The sequence below is a fragment of the Lacerta agilis genome, chromosome 7 (genome assembly GCF_009819535.1).
Source record: "Lacerta agilis isolate rLacAgi1 chromosome 7, rLacAgi1.pri, whole genome shotgun sequence".
Lineage (NCBI taxonomy): Eukaryota > Metazoa > Chordata > Lepidosauria > Squamata > Lacertidae > Lacerta > Lacerta agilis.
The window spans coordinates 46808804-46825760 of NC_046318.1; the positions used below are offsets into that span (position 1 = coordinate 46808804).

The 16957-nt window shown below is 40.1% G+C and overlaps 1 protein-coding gene across 33 annotated transcripts in view; it reads left to right on the forward strand.

Annotated features, from left to right (window-relative positions):
* Positions 1-16957, forward strand: part of DTNA (dystrobrevin alpha) — a 208643-nt gene that overhangs the window by 155757 nt on the left and 35929 nt on the right. For 15 of the 33 annotated variants that reach the window (XR_004427038.1, XR_004427037.1, XM_033155143.1 and 12 more), the window contains 4 exons: positions 1618-1742; positions 7715-7723; positions 10631-10711; positions 13590-13679. Coding sequence is in view for 31 of the 33 variants with exons in the window: in XM_033155143.1 (XP_033011034.1) it covers positions 1618-1742; positions 7715-7723; positions 10631-10711; positions 13590-13679 (305 nt within the window). In the remaining 2 variants the exon portion in view is untranslated. The remainder of the gene's footprint in view (positions 1-1617; positions 1743-7714; positions 7724-10630; positions 10712-13589; positions 13680-16957) is intronic. The other 18 variants (XM_033155136.1, XM_033155141.1, XM_033155147.1 and 15 more) reach the window with 3 other exon arrangements.

Below are 16957 nucleotides of genomic sequence, written 5' to 3' on the forward strand. Positions count from 1 at the left end.
AACAGATTCTATATATAAAAAAAATAAGTTACATGCTTTCAAACAAATATTCAAGAATTGCAGGTTATTTGGGTTGCGGATCAAGTTGGTGAAAAAGAGGAGACGTTTTCATAACAGTCTCTTTGCCTTTGGAACTCAAATACAGACAGTGCTTTTTTTCTTTAAAAATGTCTAGGGGTACACTCATTTTCCTATTTGTATTGAAAAACTGCCCCTCAATGAAGCCAAACTTAGATTCACAAAATGTTTAGGGGTATATGTACCCCTGCGTCCCCCCAGGGGAAAAAGCGCTGAATACAGAGAATATCTTAGCTGCGAAAGCTGGAAAGGAGGGAAGTGCAATAAGGATAATGAAAACAAACTAAGCAATTGCATTACAAACAGCATTCTATATTAAACTGGTGCTTCTGAAATTAGAATGATATATAATTGGCAATGATTAAGAAATTAGGGTTGCCATATTTCAAAAAGAAAAACCAGGATACCCTGAAAGTTGTTGAGAGCCCTTTTTTTAGGACAAAGTGCCGCCTTTTGGAAATTCCCCACAGACATCAATCCCACCTTTAAAATCCTGGTAATGTCCAGTAAAATCCAGACATATGGCAGCCCTAAATAAATGAAGATAGGTAGTGCACAGTTAGATAGTGAATCAGGAATGTGGAAGATATTGTTCTAGTAATGGCCTCTGAAATCACACTTCTTTGGCATGGATTATATGTTTTAAGTGTTTTAAGTATTAAGGACTGAGTAAAGTGGGCCTGAGTGAAGTATGAGTCACCGTAATTATTTTATTTTTCAATCTAGATTCTTTTTTGTGAGTCTAGTTTGATTGAGTGTTGTGTTGCTGTTTATCACACAGCTTTTTGTACTGATGGTGTGTACTTTAGAAACCCAGTTTATGCAAAGGTCTGCACAAGAAAACAAACTGTATCTGATCCTGCCCTTGTTTATGGGTAGAAAATTCTGCCTGGGAATCATACACTCAGGTACCTAGTTCCTTTACTGGGGGGGGGGGGACTCATTTATACCCTTGATAGGCTAGTAAAGGAAGTGTTCGTACTCTATACATATCTGTTGGTTGTCCCTAATTCTTTTAGGGCAAACATGGTCTTTTCAGTCATAGAAATGTTTGCTCTCTTCCACTTCTGACTATGTCATCAGCCGCTTTTCAAATGTACTTTTCACCTGGGATTGTGCCAGTGGAGAGATCAGATGCAGGCCTTGGGTCTTCTCTTCCACCCCTCTCACTGTGGGAGAAAGGAGAAAGATGAACTGGGAGATTCTGCAGCTTCTCTCTCTTTAAAGGATGGTTATTTATTTATTTATTTATTTAATTTCTATGCCGCTTTATATTTTTAATAAAAAAAATCTCAAAGCAGCTTACAGCATATTAAAGCAATAAAACAATAGCCGGGCGATGTTCCTCTGGCCTCATGAGGATGCAACTTAGGACATAATACAGAGCCACTGAATAAGTGGGTCTTGGCGTGTGGGGGGAGGGAAGAGATATGCCTTTAACTAGTAGAGCATTGCTTTGTTTCCCCATAGTTTTGTGGTTGCAAAAACAATTTAAACCTTACCTGTCCAAATTACCTTTACCTTCCTTGTTCCTCCCAGAAATCACCTGCTAAGAAGCTAACTAATGCACTTAGCAAGTCTTTAAGCTGTGCTTCCAGCCGTGAACCTTTGCACCCAATGTTCCCTGACCAGCCTGAAAAACCTCTAAACTTGGCTCATATTGTGTAAGTATTTGTGTGCTCTGTAGATAATATCCTTTGTTCTAGGTGAGCTACTGTTCATCCTGGTTTGAAGGCAAACGGAGGGAGGCCTCTTCATGTGTTCTCTAGAAATGCTGCTTATTAAACTATCCAATTGTATTAGGGATTTAAGCATACCGTATAGCATTCTGAAATATTGGGGGGGGGGTTGGTTTTTTAAATTCAGTTTAGTGAGTCTTCAGTATACCAGGAGGCTAGAGCTGAATGATTCTGCTCTGTTTTGACCAGTGAAACAGTTAAATATCTAAAAGGTAAAACAGGCAAAGAAAGGAAACTAGAAACTGACATGCTCCAATATGGAAGCAGATTTCAAATTATTTATCATACCAGCTCTCTCAAAATTGAGATTTTCAAAAATACATGCCTCAGTTCACACAAAGGCAATGCTTTCCTGCAGGAATTACAGTTATGAATTATGAAATCTAATAGCTTGTGTGAGACAAGGTAGAACAAAAGTGCTTTGAATTGTTTCCTTTAACTGTTTCACATAGCTATACTTTGATTTTTCCATAACTTAGATATGTATTATGAGGCAGCTGCAATGTGCTCCTTTTAAGAAGTAGGGAAACACAGTCACAAAAGTAGGAAAGCTACTTTTCTACAAACTAAAGAAATTGCCATTTGAAGAAGTAGGAAGTTCATCTCTCAGCAGTCTTTTCAGGGACCCTGTAAGTCAAGGGTGATGAACCTCTAGTCCTTAGGCCTAATGGGACCCACTAGGCCATTTTGGCTAAGCCATACCCACCGGCCCTGCATCTGACATCATATATGGCATCAGAGTGGCTGATCCAAAGAAGAAGAAGAAGAGGTTTTCAGGCACTGCTGATCAGAAGATTGACAGTGTCTGCAAAGCCATTTGCAAGGCACTTTGAAGCTCTGGCTATCCACTGATTGTTACTGCTTCAAGAGAGCCCTGCATAGCTGACAGTCAGCTGATTATTGAGTCTGTCCTAAGGAGTTCCCCATGGGATGTAAAGCACTAGAGAAAGTGCTTTGAATTCAAAATGCTTTCTCAGAGACTTCAAAGGTCCTTCCTTTAACTGTTGATTAGCAGTTACAGTAAGGTTACCAGATTTTTTTCAATGAATCCGGGGACACTTTTCAACTTCAGTGGATTTTGTATGGGGACTGATTTGTAAATCTAGGGACTGTCCCCGGGGAAACGGGGGACATCTGGTAACCTTAAGTTACAACAACCTCCTCTGAACTTGGACAGGTGTCAATCACCTGCTATCAGGAGACCTGATGATTTGACAGGTAGACAGTCCTGCATACCTGTCAAAATTGGCCCACAGGGATGGGAGAAATAAGTATCTGGAGTTGAGGAAGATCCTGGTGATATCCAGGAATGCAGAATAAAAACAACCTTGATAAAAGTATTTACATGAAGCACTCCATATGCAGGACAGGAGATCTGATTTCTGGGATTGTGGTTCTGTGAGAGGTGACTGGCATGCTAATTCAGCATGTTAGAATCTGGCAAGCAGCCATATACTGTACATTCTAATCACTGCTGCTTCAGGTGTACATGCAGAATCTCCATTCATATTTCTGTGTACATAACAACTGGTGTATTTTCCCAACACCGGTTACTCCAAATTCCTAAGATATATATTTTTCACCTCTCTTTGGAAACAGTCTTTACAAAAACTGGTGTTTGGAAATGGCTTTAAAGCAGGGGTAGCCAATGTGGTACCCTCCAAATGTTATTGAGCAACAACTTCCTGCATCCTTGACCATTTGTCATACTTGCTGGGGCTGATGGAAGTTGTAGTTCAACAACATCTGAAGGACAATCACATTGACTACTCTTGCCTTAAGGCATGCACAGAGGAGCTTCTGCCACTATAGAGTTGTGAGAGGATAACTTAGTAGCCTCAAAAGCTTAGTTGGCTTAAAAGAAGCAGCATGTATTGTAAGCTCTACACTTCCTTTACTGCTTAGTTCAAAATCAGATCAATAAGAAGTGGGCTTCTGATATTCCAGTGATTTCTTCTCTGAGACCCTAGAGCATCTGAGTGACTTGTAGATAATTATGTTCCCACAAGCACTTTTAAATTATACATTGATATAGCTGAATGGGCACAGGGATATATAAACATTCAGATAGCTGTTTAGATAGGATCGTTCTGACAAGGATAATTCCCAGCATATTCAGATAATAATTGTGATTTGCTTAATGGGATTTGGTTTTTTTTACGGTAACTACTCCTCCTGTGGTTCTTAAAGTGGTTCAGATCTCCATCACAGATATTTATTTTTATGTTCTGTGTTCCATTTACCTCAAGTCAAAACTTCCTTCATGTGGCTGTTCATTCTGTATTCACTGTTGCATGTGTTTTGTAGAAAATACAAAGAACATTATATTACATAATGACTGTCTGTGGTTGGCAGCACTGTTGGAAGTCACTTAGCCTGCTTTGACATGAAGACTATCACGCAGATATTAAATACTGGGCTATGATTATTAACTAATATCAGTCTAAAGCAATGAGCTGTCATTGGAAGACTGAACAGTGTATTGTTCTCATTATGATGAAGCTGTAATGGAAGCGCACTATTTGTTTAACCTTCCCAAATCATAGAATCATCAATAGTGCTTTTCAAAACAGCATCTTACTTGATAATTCCTTTTAAATTAAATTTGCACCTGCTAAGAATATTAGTTTGAAATGCTGGACCCTCTGCTTATTCTATTCCTTAGATGTCAAAAATAAAAGGTTGACTACTTAAGTCAGGGATGGAGAACCTGTGGCCCTCAAGATGTTTATGGAGTCTATTTCCCATCAGCCACAGCAAGCATAGCCAATGATCAGAAGTGATGTGAGCCCACAGTGTTTGGAGGACCACAGGTTCCCCCATCCAGGTTAAATGGAAGCAAGCTACTGTACTGAAAAATTGATGAAAGCCAAATGAATCAAGCAGTTATGCTCAAAAGGAAACATTTTTGTGAATAGTTGATGTAATGTTATGGTTTATAGTTGAGAGCCATAACATATTGATGAGAGTTTTGCTATTTAGTTCAGGTTAGTATAGTTAGGTCTTCAGACTTGCCCTTATAGCCTTCAATGAAAATTGCAAATTAGCCAGTACCTTCATGGTTTAAGAAGGAAAGAATAACTGTATGGGGACTTCAAAGAAATATGTTGCAAATATGTGTATTTTTCCATTTGAAAGATCTTTCTGTTCGAAGCAGAGCCTTCATTCCTCCCCACACCCCCACATCTCCAGCTGGGGCCAACACTAAAATGCCTTGCTGCAGCATTCAGATACCAAGTTATGCCTTCCACTATCCCCCTTCCTCTCACGGTGCCTCCTGAAGCAGGTCACCTAACTCTCCTACTTGGCAAGGCCCTGAGCAACTACTTTTATTATACTATATCTCCATTTGCAAAAATCTGAGGAGAAGAGAGAGAGAAATGTGGAGATGAAGCAAAACATGATCCTCTTCTTTGCATTATCCAGGATCAGCTACTCTATAGAAAGGACTTCTGCGTACATCTTTTCTACCTGTATTTTTTTATACAGAAGGCAATGGCTGCAGTTCACTAAAGTTAGTTGAGATCATATCCCATTAAGATCAATGCAAGAGAGTATTTTTTTCATCATTTTCAGTGGGAATTGTTCACTTATTGGATGTGTGCAGAGGATTCAACTTTTGTCACAATTAGCTTCTGCTGGATTGGAGTCAATTTATTCACGTACAAGAAAATATACCAGGATGCGAAAGGGAACTGAGCACTGTTCTTATAAGGATTTCAAAAACAACCAGCAATCTGGTCTCTTCTGATTCTAGGACAAGTGTAGGGAACCCAGATGTTGCTGAACTACAACTCCCATCATCTCTGGCTATTGACCATGCTTGCTGAGGCTGATGGGAGTTGTGGTTCAACAACATTGGAGGGCCAACGTTTCCCCCACACCTGCCCTAGGACATTACCTCCTTCCCAAGAGAAAATATCTGTTCCTGACAGTGAGAGTATTTGCTATTTTATTTTCACTTTTTCTGGTGGGGTGGGGGGATTGAAAGCAATGTTGAATACAAAAATACAGAAATTAAAATGAACCAGTTGTGGAGCGAGCATCATATGCAATGCAACTGATATAAATTAGCACAGGGGGAAAGATATGCTGCATGCAGTCCTTGGGAATATATTCTTACTAGACTGATTTTTATTCTTAAATGTAATGGAAGATAAACTGTATCATGAGAAAAAGCTCTAGGCAAGCATCCCAGCAAAAGGGGTATTTACAGTCACTTTTAATGGTAGGCTTCATGTAAGGAAAGCCTTCCTTCCCCCTGCAGCAGCCACTTACAATAAGGACAGAAATCTTTTGTAGAGCTACACTTGCATTTGCACTTCCATTATACGCTGGTTTTAACATTGTATTTACTACCATGAGTGACTCTAGCAGTGTAAGTGGGGGCACAGCAGTAAACACTTGGTTCAAACATTGTTAAATTCCATTGAGTAAATGCTGTAAGCAACCAAGAAGTTTTAACTCCCTATTTAGCATCTGTGAAATGCACTCCTGGCATGACCTAAGAGAAGAATGACCTTTCTATCTTAAAAAAGAAATCCCTTGGTAAACTGCAATCTTGAATTTAACATTTTGCATGATGATATTGGTACTGCAGCTGCTCACTGTTTTCCATTGAGACTAGATTATGCCCCGAGGGTTTCATGCAATAGCGGGTGTTCAATAATGGTCCCACACAGGACTTGGACAGGGCTAGTGAAGGACATGGGTGGAGCCTAGCCTCCCCTCCCTCCGCCTCCAAAACACAGAGAAATATAAAACCTCCCCACACACAAACACATTTCCCCCCGTCTCTCCATGCAGGGATGAGAAGATCCCAGCACATAACGCCTTGTCCTCCTCACTTAAGTTCTCTTCACTAAGCAGCTGGAGAGTCGTGAGGGTCAGAGGCACACAATGGGATCTCAGCAATCGCATCCCACATCATCTCCTGCCGATTGGTGCTGGGAATAGGTGAGGAGCACTCCCATCCAAGTGCTTTGCAACTGTACCCGCAACCTATAGTGAAAATGGGATGTGTGGGCTGCACAGAAGTTGTCTGAGGTCCACCTGTGGGCCATGGGTTGCCCATATGGGATTTAAACACTGTACCTGTCTGTTGTAGTGGCCATTGCCTACAAACAAACAAATGCAATGACTGGCTGACTACAACTGTCAGAGTCTCTACAGAGTATTCCTCAGGTTTTGTTAATTACTTATTAGCTATTGGAGAAGGTTCAGTATTTAACGTATATTTTACTTGACAGCCATCAGAAACATCTTAAATGTCAACAACTTGATTTTCATATTTACTGCATCATATCCTATAGCTGGGATTCAAGATCAAGCACAGACAAGCACTTCCGCACACCGAGTTGGAGTCTTTCCTTCTCTTACAACAATTTATGTGCCATTTCACAAACTGATTTTGATACACCTGAGTTTCAAATGCATTTCACTCCCCTGAGCATTAAAGGCTGCTTGCCATATAACATGGGGGAAGGGCAGGAGCAGGTATAATCAGCTGTTTCAACCCAGTTAACAGAGAGCATACGCATTTTTCAAATTCTAATCTGTACCAGCTGAATTTGAGGAAAGTGAATATTATGACTGGTAGGCATATATAGGTAGCCTCTAAATAGTTTCAGTGTTGTTCTGGACAAAGGAATTTGCTAGAAATTATGACAAAATAAATAACTGTTGTGATCTTGTGGAGATACACTTTAGTAGCCCTACATGCATGATCCATTCTGTTACCCCATCATGGGGCAACTTGTCAGGAAAGAGGGGCTGAGCCTGTAAGAAGAGTATTAACTATGGCATAGATAGAATTTTCCTAACTTTGACACTTTCTAAAAATTAAATATTTCAACTTAATTAATAGCTTCTTTTTATTTCATTTTTTGCTGCAAAAGAGATACCTGGTAAGTAAAGCATTACCCCTTAGTACATTTTTTGATATGGTTGGAAATCTCAAACGAATTATTGAGTATGCCATTTTATTTCTCAGGGGTGTTCTTTTTCTACAATCATCCTTTCTCCTGAAGTCTCTAGAAGATCCCATGACCTAGAGAACAGGGAGAAAGGGGTCCAGATTTTGAATGGGCATCCTTCTTTCCATGCCTAACTGCTTATTACTACTGTGAGAATACAGGGCCCAAGTATGGGTGGAGGAATAGGTACCTGGGGACTGCAAGCCCATTACCATGAGGAAACAATTGATGATAAATTGTAGGACATCACTGAAGATGTTTTTGCAAGCTTGTACCTATGTAGTCTAGGTGGTGAAGAACAGATCTTGTGAGATTTGCTGGAGCCAATCAGAAGCACTATTAAAACAGAATCAACATCACTCTCAGCAGTGAGCTGCAGGCTTAGCACCTTCTCTGGAAAAGTGAGAGAGAGAATTTTTATGGGAAACTCTATGACAGCCTTCCCCAACCTGGTGCCCTCTAAATGTTGCTAGACCCCCAACTCCCATCAACCCCAACCAACAGAGAGAAGTGTGGTGATTTCTCTCAAGAACTGCAAGAATTCCTTAGTTCCTGCTGGGATTTGCTATTCAACGGCAGGAGGAGCCAGCAGTGATAGCTTGCTGCTTTCCTCACACAGCTGGTTTTTGCATATTTGGCATATATGCACCGCATACAGAGAGACCTGTTTCTGCATGCAGGTTGCATTCTCTGCAACAGGGCATTTGATATTACATTCCTAAAATGCAAATATTTGGGGTTGAGATGTCCTATGTCATAGGGCGCAAGTATAGAACAATACGCAACCTGTGTTGCAGTCACTGGAGCACAGCAGCTTCCCCCACTTGTTCTGGCAACAAGAGGTGGCATAGGAAGGGTGATTAACAGGAAGGGCCATAGAGCACATGTCTCATTTGGAGATCGTCCCAGATTCAATACCCAGCATCTCCTGGTAGGATGGGAGAGAGCCCAGTCTAAAACCCTGGAGAGTGGTTGCCAGTCAGTGGAGATAATACTCAGCTACATGAAAATGATCTGAGTGAGTACAGTGGAACCTCAGGTTGTACACCATCTCCTTATGAATGCTTCAGGCTCTGCTAACCCAGAAGTAAATGCTCCTGGTAGCAAACTTTGCCCTGGGATGTGAGCAGAAGTGGCGGGGCGGCAGCAGCAGGAGGCCCCATTAGCAAAAGCAAAACCTCAGGTTAAGAACGGTTTCAGGTTAAGAATGGACCTCCGGAACATAACCAGAGGTACCACTGTACAAGGCAGCATCATATTCTCCTAACAGGATTCCATTAAATAAAATAAAATAAATACATTTACATAAATAAAATAAACAATTGCTTCCCACCTTAGTATTGCTCCTTTTTTTTTTTGGAAGCTAGTCACTTCAGGCAAAATCTTTATTATTTTGGGACTATTTTTTATGCCTAACACTCCAGTACCCTTCTGATTGTCCTACAGATAATTTTAAAGCAATTTCTAAGGTATGAAACCACAGAACCTAGGGTTTGCTGATCAGAAGGTCGGCGGTTCAAATCCCCGCGATGGGGTGAGCTCCCGTTGCTCGGTCCCTGCTCCTGCCAGCCTAGCAGTTTGAAAGCATGTCAAAGTGCAAGTAGATAAAGTGAGATGAGCACTGCAACCCCAGAGTCGTATGCGACTGGACTTAATGGTCAGGGGTCCCTTTACCTTTACCATTAAGGTATGACTAAAAGAATGCAAAGGAACTAACACCCCTGTGTGAAGGGGGCTGTTATCTGCTGTCCAGATGGGTTTCTGTGTACATTTATAGCATGAAATAACCTAAAGTTCCTCATTAACGTAAGAATCATAGTACAATTCCTATCCGAACATTCTAAACAGCAAATGAAGGATAAATCTTTTCAAACTCCTGTTGTATGTGTCTTAGTCAATTCCGTGTGATACTTGTATATTTCAAATTCCCCTTCATTGATACTTGAATATAACACCTTCAGGCTTAAGGAAAAACTGACTCCTCATCATAAATGTGTTATTGAATAAGTAGATTCTGTTTGGTTCTTTCCATTTGTAATCTCTGGTGGGCTGATGTTTCATGTTAACATGTGATGGCTTTAAAAATTCAAATAGTGTCTACACTCTGAATGTGGAGTTGTTTGTGTGAATTCTGCACCAAGTGGATCCCCTGGTTTTCACCATGGCAAACATACTAAAGGAACTGTTTGTTGTGGCATTGTGAAAATGTAAGTTCATACAGCTGTTACATATTAAGGACTCACTACACAGAAGCTTCCACACAATTTAGGTTTAAAGCAGCCACTATGTGGCGATCTAAATTGAGATTTTTTTGTTGTTAGAAATGGAAATTGAGACTTCTGAGTCAGAGAGGACTCTCAAAAAAGGGACTGTGTGCTTCTTTTTTTTAAAAAAAAATAGAATGTTAAACCAACAAGAAGTCAAATTGTACAGTTTGTAGGCTGTTGAAACAATTCTACTTCAATTCTACTTTATGAACTGCTTCCATTAGCTTTACAAAAATACAACACAGTCAATGATTTTACTGAAGCAGGATAAAGAGTAAGCAAATTGCACACAGAATACTTCAAAATATAAAAAAATCTGTTTTTCTAACACTCAGGTCTGTTACTGCATGTAAAAGTTAAGTGCAAGTGTTTACTCAGGAGTAAGTCCCAGTTCAATGGAGATTACACCCAGTGTGTTCAGGATTGTAGCCTTTGTTTTTTCAAATATAGATTTAGAGTACAAAAATAGAATATTCCAGCTACTTATTGACTAAATGTATTTGTGGGTGTTGAGCTTCTGTATTTGATGCTGATGATAAACAATATACTTCTTAACTGTATTTTTGTCAAGGCCTCCCAGACCAGTCACCAGCATGAATGACACATTGTTCTCCCACTCTGTTCCCTCAGGAAGCCCTTTCGCAAACAGAAGGTGAGTCTTCTTCCTGATATGTTTTCAAATAAGAGTTCTCAAATACCTGTTTTATTGTATAACTTCTTCTCAAAATTCATGAAAGCAATAATGGAAAACAGGCATAGAATGCTCAATATCTTCATTGTTTTAAACTGAGAAACTAAACTTAGCTGTTACATTAATATCTCCACTTTTCTTCCAAATCTGCTTTGTTTCATCAGGTTTGCTACATCCTGTGCTTTCAAACCATGCCCTGGGTTCAGAGATGCACGTGAATACAGGGATATACATCTCCACTCCAAATCACAGATTTGTTGGGGGGAAGAATGAGCAACAACCTCAATAACTCGCTTTTCTCTCCTTCCTCCTCCTCTCACAAGTCTCCCTTGGTTATTAAGCCAGTTTTCTGTGACATACAAACTAAGAAACAGTGATTTAAGTATTCTATACAAACCAGGATTGTAAACCATAGTTGGATCCCAGTTTGCAATCCTGGTTTGTAGGGAACACTTAAACCACAGTCTCCTGGCTTGGAAATCACAGGGAAACTGTGATATAACAAACCAAGAAGTTACCTCTGAAGATGAGTATACAAGATGAGGAAAGATGAGTCATTGAGCTTGCTATTAATTCTCCAACATAACATTGTTTGTTGAAATTGAAGCATTGGATTTGATCCGTAGAGTTGCTCGTTTAGGTCCTTTTTATTTTTTTGTTCTAGTGACGCAGAATTAGGGATGTTTGGGGAACCCAGTCTTTGCAAATTCATATATGAACTGACCTGATCCACACTTCCTGGACTAACATGCAGATGAAAATATAGCTTCCCATTGCATTTAGCAGGTCTTGACAAACAAATAATCAAGTATGTTTTAAAATGCATATTTTAAGAGGAAATACATTTTAAAATACATGTTAAAATGTGATTTTTATGTGTGCGCATGCAGATTTCTTTTATTTATTTTTTTAAAAATCACAGATTAATGTGGAAATGGGCTGCAATGCATCTACAGGTGAACCCATGCAAAAATTACATGGACCAGAGAGAGAATGATCCGTTCATCTCTAATCAATCCAAGTCAACTGTGACCATAGAGATTAGCAATAGGACTGGTTTGAGAAGCATGGCCACAGTATGGAATGCGTTGGGATGCAATCCATAATCAGTTTAATCCAGAGGGTTGAAGCTTCCACAGGATACATCTGAAAGTATCCTTGGAAGCAGACTGTAGGCACTTAAATACCAAGATGAGGACCTGGTGCTGATATGAAAAAACACACACACAATGATTTAAGGATTCTATGTAACCTGAATCCTGGCAAACACCCACTTATTTTGTGTTCCTTGATAGCTTGCCACTGAGATGGTTTAAGTCACCCTTCACAATTCCTTTTATTGCCCCTCTAACCTGTCAGTTGCTCTTTTGGAGCAGGGCTTGCTCGGTCCCTTCCACTTCACTGTCTTTTTCACTCTTTGCTCCCTCCTTGCTGCTCTTGCTTCTTTTCTCAGTCTCTATTCTAACTTTTCAATCTCTCACTATCCTCCTACTGCCTTTAATTACACCCACTTCTTTGCCTCTAGCCTCTCCCTCTTTCCCTCTTACCAGTGTTTTTTTCTTTCTTTCTCTGCACTGCTTCACTTATACTCCTTTCTGACTGTATCTCAATTTCTCTGACCATCTCTCCTCACTTTACCTCCTTCAGACCTTCTGCTCCTCTTGTATCCACTCTGCATTTATTAAGCTGCAGGTTAGATGTCTCCATGTCTTACAAAGCATTGCTCTGCCCCACCACAGGGGCAAACTTTGATAATATGATGCCCTCGGCAAAGAACAAAATTGGGCACGTCCCCTAAATATGTCCTAGTTTCACAATAATTCATTTTGGCACAGTTGCTTTTTAATAGATCAATATGGTGGTGGCAATATTATTTATCTATCTATCTATCTATCTATCTATCTATTTATTTATCTATTTATTTTGTGCCCCCTCAGCTCGGTGCCCTGTGTGGGTGAAGCAGTTGCACTGTCCTAAATCCAGTGCTGCCTACCTAATATGATGCACCTGGCTTGCCTCCCTGATAGCAGGGCAATATGTTTGCCATCCTTTGTGTATTTAAGTAAAGTAAGGGAGATTCCAAGATGTTTGTTGAAATGGCTTGCTGGGCAGCATTGAGCCTCTATGATAGCTTCCCCATAGGTTGGCCACTGTTGCTTCCCGAGAAAGGGACGGTGACAGGGAGGTTGGCCCAATGCACTGGCAGGAGCACTGGATTGGCTCTGCCTGAGTGTTTGCCCTGTGCCAACCTCCCTCCTACTTGCCACTCTCAATCCGAATAAGCAACAGCAACCCACTTGGCCAGGAAGCCAGCATAGCAGCTTTGCCTCACCTGGTAAGCTGTTTCTTAATGTTTGTATGCAAAGGTTGGTTGTACTCCATGTTCAAGTACTATGAATTGGGCATGGATGGAATAACAACTTCCTAGGTGCAAGGAGGCTTATTACCTGAATATTGAGGTTCAATCCCCTTTATTGCCAGCCTAGTTTTGTTATCCATTGTCTTAACGTCAACTGTTGTCCTATTCTGTGATGGATCCCAGAGGTCACTTGTCTACATTTTCTTTGAACCTTATGTTTCTTTCCCTCTCCCAATGACATCTCAGTGAATTAATGTGCAGTCTGATCCAATCGTGGTGGGGTTTTTTTTAAGGTTTTTTGTTTTTGTGTTGTTGTTTTTTTGCTTCCAGTCCTTATTAACCTGAAACATTCATTCATTCATTTATGTCAGTATCCTATCCACTATGGTTGTAAACTAAATGCTTTTCCCACCAAACATATCCCCATGTGTTTCTGTTTGCACAGACTGTTAATGAGATTTCATTGTTTGAATCATTCAGGTTACTTGAGGGTATAAATGTAGCCAGTCCTGTGGCTGATGAGCACTCTCTTATAAAGCTGTATGTAAATCAGCTTCACAACAATTTACGGTCAGTATAAGAAGAGCACTAAACTATTAACTGATGTAGTTCTGTAGCTAGTACATTAAAATCAGTACATTAATATATTAGTCATTCTTCAGAAGTACTAACGGGGGTTGTTTTTTAGACAAAGGAATACTGTGGTTTTAATGAGACTTCAAATGGATCTCATGCTCAGCTTGAACTGTCCTTTTATCTTGCATTTTGCACAGGGCAAGTATTTAAATGAATAACATGCACTTGCCACAGTTTAACCCTTAGGCCTGCTGACCTGTCTAGTTTAATTTTAGTGCCTTTCTTCCAAAACGCAGCTCAAAAAGAAGCTACATAATCCTAACAAAGGCACACCAATTCACACAGGGATGTAGCTTCCCACATATAGATGAGGTTGGCTTGGCAAACCAGTTGCAGAGTGGGCAATGTTAAATTATGTACAATCAGCACAGCTGTAAGTGATGCCTCTCAGTGTCCCTAATAGCCAGTGGACGCACTAAGGACTACAGAGGGTTAAAATAGAAGTTGTTTTAATGGTGTGTTCGAGTCCTGTGCTTGGGATTCCCCATACATTTTTCTTTACAAAAGCAACTGCAGTGGCAATGATCCAGATTGACAGCACGGGGATAGGATTTAACCTTTTCATCTGGTGCTGTTTCCCTGCTGAAATATATCACACACACACTGCAGCTTGCCGCTGAAGCTGCCGTTTGTGACGAGACATTGAAATATACTGTAAACATTTAAGTAGATGGTTAGTTGTGCAGAAGTCTTATTTTAACATGAAACTTGGAAATCTATAAAACCTGCTTTTTATCTGAGCAGTTCTGTGTGTTTCTTGAATGTTATTACATACATTCTGTTGTTTGTGACCCTGACTTACTAAGAAGGTAACAAAACAATTTAGTAAAATAGCAGCATCAGCATCTTTTATGTTATAGTAGTGAAGAATGTCTCGCAGTAAGTGTGAAATGCCTGTATAAAATCAATGCTTTTAATATCACTTGAGTTCACTGTACACCACATATTTCTTGCTCTTTATTCACTGTGGACAACATTATATTTTAGAGGATCTGTACTCTTTGACAGTAATTTACTATCCAGTGTAATGAAATCTAATAATGAGTCTATGTTGCTCTTTCACTTTACTTCCCATAAATATTTTTCCCATGGAATTCTAGTGTATAGCACTGATTCATACATTCATCAGTGATGCTTGAATAACATGGTGCTCAAATAACTTACACATAAATATTCTGGTGTTGCCCCCATTTGTATGGTGAAACTACCTGTTCTTCATCCCCTACTTGTGGGCTTCCCAGAAGCATCTGATTGGCCATTGTTGCTTAAAGCATGTTGACTAGATGGACCTGTTGGTTTCTTCCAACAGGGCTAGTTTTATGTTCTTTGTTACGTATATGCAATTTTGGAGGTCCAGGAACAAGCATAAAAAACTGCATGTGTGAACCATACCTATCTTGATTTTTCACATAATTAATTAAAGCCAGTTAGTCCACAGAGGGCATTTTTACAAGCAAATTTTATCACTTGTGAATTACTGTGTCATAGATATTGAACTGTAAACTCACTTTAAATTGGGCCAAGGGCTCAGAATACAAATATAAATGTGAATTTTTAATTTTTTGATGCACTGTTTAGTGAATATGTGAACGGGCACAATTTTGAATGGAAATTTTAGTGCCAATTCTATGCTCTTAGGTTAGAAGTGAAGAAAATATATAATAATGCATATGTTCAGAAAGTAGCTTTGTGGAATCTATGCAGAGATGTGATATTTTAATAATGGTTTCTGCGTGCCATGTACAAACACCCCTATTTTGAATACTGGGTGTTAGACTCAAAGTTACTTTGTTAAACCCCTGGGTGCTTTTTCTGGGACAGGATTATTATTATTATTAAAGCATGATATTTTCTCTCTTGGTAAAAGCAACTAAGAGGTTACTGGTGAAAAAGTTTAGAAACAACAACCTTGGACAAGGACCATAAATGATCCAGTTAGTTGTGTATGTTAGACTCATTTCAGAAAATGGTAGATGTCACACTCCTGTTAGATAGCTTAAAGCTTACTCATGCCATTTTTATAACTGAGCAACTAAAACCAAACTGTTACATCAAACTGATATAAAATGTAAGTCAAGATAGGAAGAAGTGCATGTGTGCGCGCACACAATAAATTGTCAGTCTTCAAAACGATGCAATATCATCCTACACTTCCATTAATATATTATTTGTTGTTGTTCAGTCGTTCAGTCGTGTCCGACTGTGAAATTAACCCTATGAGCCCAATAGAGTCTTTAAACGTGTTTTTTTTTTTCCTGAACAGGAGTTGCCTATGTCACATAACTGAGGAGACTTTTATAAGCAAAATATGGTGGTCTGCTCAGCGGCATAGCTAGCTGCTCGGGTGCCTGGTGTGGGGGCATGTCCTGCAGCTGGGGGCGGGGCAGTCCGCGCCCGTGGGGGCAGGGCAAGCCTCTCCAACACTTGGAGCCTGTCCGCTGCCTCCCCCTCAGCTGTAGGGCAGCTGAGGGAGAGGCAGTAGGCAGACACAAGTCCTACGCTGCCATTTCAGGCAGCGCAGAACCTGCAGGCGCCTAAGCCACCACCTCACTCCTAAAAAAAATTCGTGAGCCCTTAAAAAAAACAACTACTCATTTTGTCACACACTCTCTCTCACACAGAGAGAGAGAGAGAGAGATGACACTCGGGGTGGACCGCACCCCCACACACACCCCTTTCTCCACCACTGGGTCTGCTTTCAAAGAAAAAATTCAAAGGTTCCCTTTGACCAGCACATAAAAGAACATACAAAGATCTGTGTGAAACTCCCCAAGCAGAACCTGAATACAGCAGCACTTTCCCCACTTCTGCTGCCAACATCTAGTATTCAGAGGTACACTGCTTCAAGCAGTGGACATAGTGTGCTTCCATCATAGCTAGTCTTATCCTCTGGTCATTACTACCATTTGGTGGGATTGAATTCCATATCTGAACTGTATTTGTCTGTACTGAATCTTCCAATTCACCTTTACTGGATGGCACGGGTTCTAGAACAATGAGAGAGGGGGAAATAAATATCACTATCCATACTTTGAATACTTATATACACCTCTATAATGCCCACTCTATTTCCAGACTAAAAAAAATAAAAATCTCAGGTGTTGTAAAGTTTCCTCTTTCCAGTCCTGTGATCATTTGCCCTTTTCTGTACCTTTTCCACCTGTACAATATCATTTTTGAGGTAGCATTTGTATGGTCCATATCTGTGAACG